The 11,893-nt window shown below is 42.6% G+C and overlaps 1 protein-coding gene across 1 annotated transcript; it reads left to right on the forward strand.

Moving 5' to 3' along the window:
* The first annotated feature begins 3,295 nt into the window (after positions 1-3,295).
* mafba (MAF bZIP transcription factor Ba) lies at positions 3,296-6,927 on the forward strand. Its single transcript, XM_076275826.1, has one exon. It carries the CDS (start codon positions 3,860-3,862, stop codon positions 4,880-4,882), a length of 1,023 nt encoding a protein of 340 aa, XP_076131941.1. The 5' UTR covers positions 3,296-3,859; the 3' UTR covers positions 4,883-6,927.
* The last annotated feature ends 4,966 nt before the right edge of the window (positions 6,928-11,893 follow it).

Below are 11,893 nucleotides of genomic sequence, written 5' to 3' on the forward strand. Positions count from 1 at the left end.
CACATCCACTGGAAAGCGCAATAAATTAAGTCAAGTTGGATGTGGTAATGAGACAAGGCGCAATATCCTTCAGTGTTTTCAATGCGTCCATCGCTATAGTTTTACATGGATAAAAGAGCACCCGGCTGTGTCCAGTGCAACTGCAGCCATTCAGACGCGTCGTAATAATCCCCATAAGCACAGAAATATAGTATCCATTTCCAGTCAGGTGAAGCGGCGTTCATGCCTTTCTCTGCGGCAAAAGAAGGCCTCGCCTCTGTTAGGGTGTGATGGGATGCTCACCCAACTCCGAGTAGCACCGGAGGAGCACGTAGGGCTCTCACCTCGTAGCAGTTTGTCGAGTGCTCTATGCAACATTTTAGGGGTGATTTTATTTCAGTTATTCATTCCTAAAAATCGTAGGATGAGAATCTCATTAGTCTGAATAAGCAAGCATCAACACATTTTTTCGCTGTCCATAAGCACACGGATCACTTAATAGATCATTAACCACCAATATGCTGCTGACAGAGACGTTTTTTTAAACATCTCCCCTTCCATTACAAGATGCTATTACCGAAGGGAGAGAATCCACGACAGGCCTGAGTATATTATAGCGCATAACTACATGCTAATGGCACAGACGGCGAGCCGGCCTCTCAGCACACACACAGTGTAATCGCCGGGGCCCTCGGTGGTACGAGCGCATATAGGAAAGAATAGGAAGCGGTCGGGCGCCAGGCGAGTTCAGGCTGTCGTGGCGATTCTGTTCAGTGCGTTAGGTTGATTTATCATCCCTTAATCGACTTCCGAATGTGCTTTTGCTCTTCGCCCATTTCAGGTTGTCTTCTTCAGGCTATAGCCTACCTGAGGAGGTCTTCTGCTGCTTTGAGGATAGCAATACTTAGATTAGCAATAACTACCATTGCGCTTTGCCTCAAAAGCAATTTTGCACCAGCATCACAGGATAGGAGCCTGTATCATTTCGAGCTGTCCGCCTCGTGTTGAAAACATAATGCTTTCAACTTCTGTAAATGTTTATTGTTTCAACATATTAGCATTTAATTCCACCAACATAATAGGTAAATAAATAAATAAATAAATAAATACAGAAATGAATACAGAAATACAAATTATAATAAGTATAATAGTAATAATACTAATAATACATTTTTAAAATACATTTGCATTTAGCCTATATAAAATGTACTTTTGAAATACATTTACTTGAAGATCGACAAAAAACACCTAACAGCTTGTTAATGACATGTTATGGTTTAAAGATAATCAGTTTTCCCCTGCGTTCCTTCACCAAGGCAAGATATTTAACATGCGAATTGCAAGAAACACTTTGAATCTCAGAATCGTTGACTCTTAAGCCATTTGGACAACAGCATGTTGACTCCCACCAGGTTGCCTTTCTCTTCGTTGTGAGTCACGGCAGACTTGTGCCAAAGATGAACTGCTTGCCAAACAGTTCGATCGATCGTTTGTTTCCATCCAAGGACAATTAACGGGGTATCCCGCGCGTCTCTTCCTCAGGAGTACAGAAATTGGTTTGGGGAAAGAGAAATGAAGGCAACGACCAGGGGACGTTCACCTTATGTTTTCATGAACAGAAACTAACAGAGATTAACTCAGAGAAAATAAATCACTTCCAGACTAACACCAGTTATTAGGGAGGTGACGGAGAAATTAGCAAACCAATATCTGAAAAGGAATATAATGTCTACTTGGTTTGCTCGCACATCCTTGTTTTGTTGTTACATTCACTTTTTAATATCTGCTTTAAAGTTATAATTTGATTTGACTGATCAATATCATGTCTGACTTATTTTCTGTAGCGAAAGAGAATATGATCATGCAAGAGTCACTTTAACCATCGGTTCGTGTCGGCTTTTAATAGACCAAATAATCGATACGACTGTGTACAGCGTTGTATTCATGCATTTATATGCAGAAGATACAGAATAATGATGCAATCAATATCGTGGACTAACTAAATTAAATGGCTATTTACTTTGGCTGTAATGGAAGCCATTCAGGAAATACAACTACTAATATTTTCTGATTGATAAAAGTTAATTATTGGTGCTTTAATGGGTGCGTTAGTTTAGGGCTTTGGCTTTGATGAAGGCTAATTTTTTCTTAATTCCAGTGCAAAAAAAGTCCATGTCAATTAGGTGGTGTTCTTCGTTTTGGTCTGTTAATTTGTTCATTTGAGGAAGTCATTATTATCTTAATTAGAATCATTTATGTATCTAAATGTATAACATTGTAATGTCCTAAACCAAATGCCAATAAGCAATGGTCTTTCCGTTATGTAATGCCGATTTACACCACATGGAGGCAGCGTTTGGTCTGTTATCTGAAAAAATGGACCCAGGGGCCCAGCGCAGTTTGAAGGTTATCAAATGCATTACTTCATACAAAGAATCGCTCCGAATTGTGAACAAATAGGCCTACAACTTTATTGTTTTCTTTTTTCTTAAATGGTGTTTGCTATTTATTACATTACTTAGGCTTCATGGATTATCAATTCTCTGAATTGACAAACAGGTGTGTTTATCAAAATATGCCTAATATTCGTCTCCTTTGTTTAGAGGACATGACAGTGTAAAGACAAGGACATGCCTTTCTGATATGGGCTTATAGCTACATAGCCCACTAAATTAATATTTGACTTAGGTATAGCTATGTCCGTATACTGTGGGCATTGTAAATATTAACTTTTGTACTGTGGAACGTTAAAATTTCAGAAAACACAAGTTAGTTAAAATGATGCAATCAGTATGTAATTAGCCTTAATGTTCACAAAGAAATGATAGCCAATTAGGCCTATAGCCAATATGACAAGAAGACGCTTGCGATAATAAACATTGCGGGTTTTTTTTTTTTTTTTTATGTTGGTACCCCAAAATTAATTCAGTTTTGAAGTAGCAAAGTTTATTGAAAACTATAGTCTGCAATGTAGGGTCCATTGTTGGCTATGTATTGGGCTATTTTGTTTTTTGGGAATAGAAACATGTGCAGCCATTCCTGTATCGGTATGTTGCCTGCTTTGCTGAAGTGAATCGACAAGACTGAAGGCATCCGCGACCGCTCTTCCACTGCCACCCTGTTTCATCGGGGAGTCAGCTGACTCCCGAGCTGTCAAAGCCCCGCTCCTCTCCGCCCTCTCTCTCCAAACCGTTATGCTAATTATCGGATCCCAGAATTCCTATTGGCGAACTGCTCTGAGCATGGCCAATCCTTCGCCGTGACATCAGACCGATGTACAATAAAGAGCAGACTCCACCGACAGTAGTCTACACTGAATACTCCGGAGTGAGAGACTTAGGAAAGCGAGCTGAAATCTCTGCGGTGCAGAGCTGGAAGGCTGCTCTCCATGCGAAAAACAGACGCCTTGATCCTACTCACTCAGATCAACGCTTTCTTGGCAATACGGACATACAACTCAAAACTGCTGCGAACGGGACGGGAGCCCATCGACGGCACTCGGTATTCCGTTTAATTTATGTGCTTTTTTCTTCTTTTTGGCTTTAAATTTGTCTTGGGAACTGGTTCCGTACTTCTGCACTAGACAGATTTTTTTTATTTCTACCTCCACTCCTCTCCTTTTTGAAACTGTTTAGAACTGTCGAAGTCGCCTGTATGACGCATATCCCGCTGTCGTTTGCCGTGCACTAGACAGAAAGTTGTGCTTTTCGCTCGCTGTGATTTTAAGCCGCAGAGCGGTGTTGCATGCCACAACATTCGCTTTTGTCGCGGTGGAGGACTACGAGAGACTATTGCATGAAATTAGAGAGGGGAGAGAGAAAAAAAGTCGATTTTTGCTACGTTGGCAAACACTTTCACCTATCTGCAGAACCGAAACACAATGAGCACAGAGCTTTCTATGGGCCCAGAGCTGCCGACTAGTCCCCTTGCAATGGAATATGTCAATGACTTTGATCTGATGAAGTTCGACGTGAAGAAGGAGGCCCTTGCGGGACTCGAGCGCGCCAACATTCGGCAATGCAACCGACTCCAGCCCCAGGGCTCGGTGTCTTCCACCCCGATCAGCACGCCTTGCAGCTCAGTACCTTCCTCGCCGAGCTTCAGCCCAACGGAACAGAAGAACCACCTGGAGGAGCTCTACTGGATGCCCAACGGCGGCTACTCGCAGCAGATTGACCCGCAAACGCTGAGCCTGACACCGGAGGACGCCGTGGAAGCCCTGATTGGCGCTACAGCTCACGGGCACCCACCCCCGCACGTCCAGCAGCAGCTTCAGCAAGGCGGCTACGAGGGCTACCGGGGAGCCCACCACCACCACGGCCACCACCACCCGTACGCAGGGATTGGCCATCATCCCGACGACCTGCCGGGTCATCCGGGGGCACACAACCACGCACACAGTCAGCATCACCATCATCACAGCCAGGACCCCGACAGCCCCTCTCCTACCTCGCCTGGGTCACACCAGCAACTTCACCACCGCCACCACCATCACCACCACCCGCACGACCACCAGGGCCACCACAGCACGGGGGGCGGCCTAAACGTGGAGGACCGCTTCTCTGACGATCAGCTGGTGTCCATGTCCGTGCGAGAGCTCAACCGGCACCTGCGGGGCTTCAGCAAGGACGAGGTCATCCGCCTGAAGCAGAAACGGCGGACCCTCAAGAACCGGGGCTACGCGCAGTCGTGTCGTTACAAGCGCGTGCAGCAGAAGCACGTTCTGGAGAACGAGAAGACCCAGCTCATAAACCAGGTGGAGCAACTCAAACAAGAAATCAACCGGCTGGCCCGCGAGAGAGACGCATACAAACTGAAGTGCGAGAAACTTACTGGCGCGAACGGGTTCCGTGAGGCTGGCTCCACGAGTGATAACCCGTCCTCGCCAGAGTTTTTCATGTGAGTCTTTCTGATGTCTGACAGCCGATGCTGAAGAAATATCGTAGTAATCAACATTATTGATTATGATTATACTAATAACAACATCTGTATTCATGTTAGAAGAATAATCCACAGAATAATAATCGCATATGTAATCATCTCCATCCACTTGGCAACTGAGATACAAAGAACCAGGTAGAATGTTTATCAGAAGAGCAGCATCTTTGTAGGTTAGTTGCTTTTAGAGAAGAGACTTTTTCCTTTCTAAGAAAAGAAAAATAACTTTCTTCATACCAGTACCGCTTTATCGTGTTAGTATTGGATGACGTCGGACGAGTGTTCTTACAGTGATTTTGTCCTCGATTGTTCTGACAAAAATCTTAAGAAACAATAGCTGTGCTGAGAGGAGAATAACTGCTTTGGACCTGAATACTTCTCTTGGCAGAAAAATCAGAACGAATCGAAACAAATTATGCAAACTTTTACGTGGTGTTACCCGCCTGCAACCTAAAACAGTCGAAACAGGGGGACATTTTATGCAACATCTCATTGGTTTATTGCCTGCTTGGTTATATATATATATATATATTAAAAATCTGCATTAAAATATTAATCCTGCATGCTGGACATGTATGGTAATAATTTCTATTTTGTACCTTCTTTCTCTTGTGTATCTTAAATAGCATGTTGTCGATCTGAGCTTCTCCATAGCAGTTTTTCTGGGCGTTAGAAATGAAATGGTGACCATATCAAGATGACTGCCTGTGCAGTGTAACATGTTTGGGTTTATTTGGGCTTGTAAATACATGCATCAGCAAACTGCACACCAACATTAAGGAGGATGGTTTGAACTTCTTTTTTATTGTTTTGTTTCATTTGGGTATCGACTTTCAGAAATATGGGCATTGGCAGTTGCATTTAAAGTCAACAAACTTTGTATATTAAGTGCACTTTTTGAATAATGATTTTGGTATTGGCAGTTTTCATTTTGAGTTTTTTGCAGACCACCTTTCAAGGAAGACATACTATAATGAAATATTGTTTAATTGCATTACACCAACAAGCAATTGGCAATTTTATCATGTTTTATAGCCTACGAACTTTGAAACAGGCCTCCGTTGCAGCGCAGGAGTGCTTGCTTAAAGTAAAGGCACACTTGGGCCAGTCCCATGCAACTGTCTCACCATTTTGAGGCACCTCTACTATCACATATTTTAGGTGGCTTTGAATTTGGGGTTGGTGCTTTTGGCACCGTGTCTGCCGCTGAGGTGCTTCCAGTGCTGTCCTGACATCTATTGCATAATCCATCCTATTACATAATGCGAACAAAACCTACAAGTCTTAATCATTTTACAACTTTATGAATATGATTTTCAACGGGTAGTCAACTCGATAAACCTTTTTTTCGGTCATCTTAAACAAACGTAAATAAAAGGCTGACATTGTTACAGCATATTCAGTCATGGTCTAAGGCATACTCAAATCAGGGGTTGTGTACAATTACCTAATATCTAGACTGCGCATGCGAACATTTTAATGATCAATGTTATATGTTTTCCTGTATTTTTTTCTGCCGGTCAGTAAAAATAGAGGATACAGGTTTTGCAAAATCTCAAAATGAAAATGATATGTATGTCATATGTTATTATTATGTTTCGTTTGTTTTATTATTATTTGGAGATTCTGGTTCTGCTGGCCAGATGCATAGTTAAGTTTTTATTTTTAATGATTTAAATTAACAAACTGTCAGATCATATTGAATAAGCATGGTGCTTGCATTTAAAATTTATTGTTGAAAAGTCATGCATTTAACAATCTTTGGTTTGTTACTGATTCAACTGTGTTGAAATCAAATTTGAAAACTGCAGCAGCGGGTTGTTGTTCTGTTTTTTTATTTCATGTATTATGCGAGGGGATCAATTTTCAATCCTGTTTATAGAAATGAGAAAAAAAGTTAAAATTTGGACTGTAGTAGTTCCATTCAGGCTGGTTTCTGTTTCGTCTTATTTTTGTTGTTTTTGGAAGAAATGGTTTCCTATTTTGCTTATTAAAGTCATTGAAATGGCATCATTTGATCTCTTCTGTTTTTGAGTCTTCTGCCTATTGCATCAATCACTAGTGATTAAACAGTATGTTAACACGCGCACATAAAAGCGTAAGCATAAGAAGCATAAGAACTTCTCTGGAATGCCAGGCCAGGTCGTATGTGCAGGTTAAAACTATAGCTATTGCAATGCAAATATATGTGTAAAAGGAGGATTTCCGGAACTATGTGACAGAAAAGCAAAACTGGTCACACTGCTAGGCCCCATCAGTTGCATGCATGTGCACCTTGCCATTTAGTCAATTTTAATCGAGTACTCATATAGATTAGGCTACCCAGATGTTGTTGAACGGTGGCTATACTTATACTTTTAACCGCTTATCTGAAAGAATGACATAGCTGTGACACAATTGCCTTGCGCACTTGCATGCAATCAGGGAATTCGTTTCTAAAGGAAGGCACTGCCCATAATTCAGATCATGCATTTTATTTCACAAATGTGTCGCGAAAGGCCTTTGGTTTTGCAGTCAGCCTCGGAGAAGCATGCTACGTTGCCGTGCTGACTTTTGCAGAAATCTAACTTGCACGTGCATTTGGTAAAGCGAGATCTTTGACCTTGCAGCGTCGTGCGCCAGACTTTGGTAGAATGGCAAATAACCCTTTAATTGCCGGATGTTCGAACACGTGTGTGTACGTGTGTGTGTGTGTGTGTGTATGCGCGCGGTGTCTCTGTGTTAAATCTGCGGCCTACCAGAATATCACAGGGACCGGCACAGTTGCCAGGGTCGTTTGTAAGCGCTCCTCCTCTCCCATATCCGTGTTCCGTTCCTAGCAGAGCATCGACTCTTGGTCAGACATGCAGAGAGCATGCAAACAGAATTGTTGGCCAGCTTCCTCATTTGGTGTCCCACATTTCCAGGCTCAAGTCTAACTGCTATGTAGGTTTGAATTTAAAAAGGCACTAAAGGCTAACAGGAACAACTTCAAATCTCAACTCAAATCTGACATCAAATTTGTCTTGAACCTCATGTCATGCCTTTTAAATAGGAGATGCAATTTTACTTTTAATTGTTAGACATATGTCAGTGTATATTTTGTAGTTACATGTGGCCTGTGAATGGCATAATGTGTTACACAATGCGTAAACACATTCCACACAACACACAAAACACTTGCATCAAAGATAACTTGTCTATTTGCTCTCACTGACTGCGTGGGCCTATAGGCCTGACCCCTCTCTGAGTTGCGGTTTGCTCTTCACTCGAAAGCGCCGTCCGTCCGAAGAAGGACAGGATAGTAAGCTATGATTTCCTGGTGGGTTTTAGTTTCTGGTGTCAGAACATTATCTGCACGTCCCTGTGTGTCTGCACATTCTCAAGGACACAGCGTCAGGCAGCGACCGTTGTGGGAAGCTGCCTGGTGGTGAACGGCAGCAGGGTGAGTGGGTGGGTTAGTGGGCGGCTGGCCCAGTGGAGGTGTCCCTGCCTGGGCCTCATCCCATCTCGTCCTCCCGGTGCAGACGGGGCCACCTTATCCTCCCCCTGCCGGCCCAGGACCAGTGGTCAGACACACACCCTTCTGTTCCGTTGCGACATTACATTATACATTAAATATTGCAACCTAAAGTCTAATCTTTTATCAGGACTCTTACATTGATGTAATCCAGGCCAACATGGTGTGGGTGTCCTCTGCACTCACTTTTGATTGCATGTGTGTGTGTGTGTGTGTGTGAGCGGGTGTGTGCGGGTGTGTGAGATTGTGTGAGTGACTGTGAAAACATAGGTTTTTGTCTTATGAAGAGCAAACATACACCTGCCATACAAATAAATATCAAAACAACAAGACTTTAAGATTGGATGAGGACAGACCCATACAGTATGCAGGAATGTGTACGCTTATGAGTTAGTTTGTTTGTGTGTATGAGTGTGCATGATTGTATGTCGGTGTGCATGCCTATGTGACGTGAGTGTATGTGAATGAATATGTGTGTGTGTGTATGTGTGTGTGTGTTCTGAGAGCAGGATAAGATGGTGGAGGCACATGTGTGGGTCAGTATTGCTGCAGTGTTGTTCAGTTTTTGCAAATTTTGAACGGTGTCTGTTTACAGGTCAGTGTTTAGGAACAAGAAAAAGATGTGTCAGTGCATATCTCTTTCTCTCTCTCTCTCTCTGTGCTTGTGTGATTGTATACATTTGGAAAATGAGTCTGGTTACCAAAGAGTAGCCATAAATAAAGTGTAAAGTTTAATAGTGTTATAAAAAAAAAAAAATATATATATATATATATATATATATATATATATATTCTGTTTGTAATCAGTGTCATGGCAGCGCAAGGCCTTGTTAAACCCCTCCACCCTTCTTCCTCAACACAGACTCAGCAGATGCATTGCAGAATTAGGAGTGAATCATAGACTGCTGTATTTTCAAACCATTTTGTCGCTTGCCAAGGTCATATGCTATGTGTGAAGACAACAGAGCTGGCTGAATTTTATCCCCAGTTGGTGATATAACATAATTGTAAGGGCTTAGCCTTTTAAAACGGCATTAAGAACAATAAACCATATAATAGAACATGAAGCTATAGCAAAGCCACACACACTGCAGTGACTCATGAACACACACCCTCTCACTCTCTCTCTGTCACACACACACACACACAGTGATTGTTTGATCTTTGTATCACTAATGGGCTATGGAACAAATTTCAGAAGACAATAGTCATGTTTAACTTTGTCCCCAATGACTGACTGTCCTCTGCGGTCTCTGCAGTTTTTAATTGTGTGTGTGTGTGTTTGTATTCCATTATTATGACTATGTCAATATGTAAAATCAATTACACCCACTATCGTATTTGTTTAATCAGCCTTCGAATGGCTATTGATTCAATATGCCACTTTTTATTTGCATATTTATTGAAGAGTTTTCGATAGCCTTGCTTGTATAATTTTTTAAATGGACACTTTTAATGCATCGTTCAATGCACTGACCCCTCCAACGTAGCAAGGAGACCCTCACACAAACACACACGCACACACGCACACACACACACACACACTAACACACACACACACACACACACACACACACACACACACACACACACACACAGACACGCACACACACATACACACACACACACACACACACACACACACACACACACACAGACACACACACACACACACACACACACACACATGGACAGAGAGGAGGAGGAGAGAGAGAGGAACAGAGGAAGGGAGAGAGAGAGAGACAAAGACAGAGAAAGGGAGAGAGATTAATGTGTTGTTTCATTGTTCTTTGTGCTTTGGCAACACTGTATCTAGACAGTCATCTAATGAAGCCACTTTAAATTTGAATTTGAGAGAGAGAGTCTGTGTGTGTGTGTGTGTGTGTGTGTGTGTGTGTGTGTGAAAGAGAGAGAGAGTTAAAAGCAATGGAGATGAAAGACAACAGAGGGATGAGGATGAGTTTTGGCGTGGACAGAAGAAGAGAGGAGAGGAGAGGAGAGGAGAGGAGAGGAGGCCCCCGCGCTCCCCCCGGATGAGTGAAGGACACGAGCGGTGAGCAGTGGCGATGTAATGATTTTAGGCTCCGATCACATGGACACTGGCCCTGCAGAGATACTATCTGCATTCACAGATGCATGCCAGCTTTCATCAGCAATGCTGTGCACTTTTTATTTATTCATCACCAGAGACGCTCACACACACACACACACACACACACACACACACACACACACACACACACACACACACATATTTACACACAGAGACACATTCTCTCTACCTTGCTCTTTCATTCACTCTCTTTTTACCATAATGTGTCATTCAACTGTTTTGCTCTCATATTGCAGTATTTAAAGTTAGTTTATGATCTACTTTTCGCTCTCTTGTTGTACTATTTAGATAAGGTAAATAAGGTAAGTAAGTAAAAGGTTAATCAAAGGACATTTTATCAAATATCTACAAAATATTGTTTTTTTAAATTAAGCCATATTACATACATGAAGGTCTTAGGTGAAATGTATTATTCACACATTATTAAATATTGTATTGTGCACATTCACATACTAATTAAGCACAAACTGTTGACAAGTGATATTTTGTAATGACTGTCTATGCATTTGTAGTCACACATATGTAGCTGTGGGGTTACTTACATGTACGTAGGCGCACACAAACACACACGCACGCACGCATGCACACACGCACGCATGCACGCACACACATACTGTACGCACACACACACACACACATACTTTCTGGTACTACTCCCTAGAGAAGGTGCCATTTTAATTCATGAGGAAATCACTGTCATTTGGAGCAGCAGGGCTGTCACTTCTGTTAAAAATCAATGAGTGTGCATGCATGTGTGTGTGTCTATGTGTGTGCCCTGTGTGTGTGCTGTGTGTTCTTTGTGGGGCATATTACAGGGTAGTAGAGTGTGTGTGGGATGGGTTGAGGAGTGGTAAGTGTGAGTGTGTGTTTGTGTGTCTCTTTTAGCTGTGTTTCCATCTATCTGTTTGTCTGCTCTCTCTCCTTTTTGGTGCTATCAGAGAGAGAGAGAGAGGGAGAGAGAGAGGGAGAGAGAGAGAGAGAGAGAGAGAGAGAGAGAGGCTGGCTGGCTGGCTGGAGTTGAGGCCCGGGCCCTGAGTCACTGGCAATCAATCTTCTGCAGAAGCATCTTCTCCTTCATCTCCTGCCTGGCCTGACCTGGATGGGGGACTAGCTCTGCATCTGTAATAGATTTGGAGCATGTTGCACCCTTTACCACACACATACACACACACACACACACACACACACACACACACACACATACACACACACACACACACACACACACACACACACAAACTCTCTCTCACACACACACACACACACACACACACACACACACACACACACACACACACACACACACACACACACACACACAAACACACATAAACTCTCTCTCTCTCTCACACACACACACACAC

The sequence above is a fragment of the Alosa pseudoharengus genome, unplaced genomic scaffold (assembly GCF_046254945.1).
Source record: "Alosa pseudoharengus isolate Yale_2024_CS ecotype anadromous, Long Island Sound unplaced genomic scaffold, YU_APseudo_1.1 YU_APseudo_1.1_scf_9, whole genome shotgun sequence".
NCBI lineage: Eukaryota > Metazoa > Chordata > Actinopteri > Clupeiformes > Clupeidae > Alosa > Alosa pseudoharengus.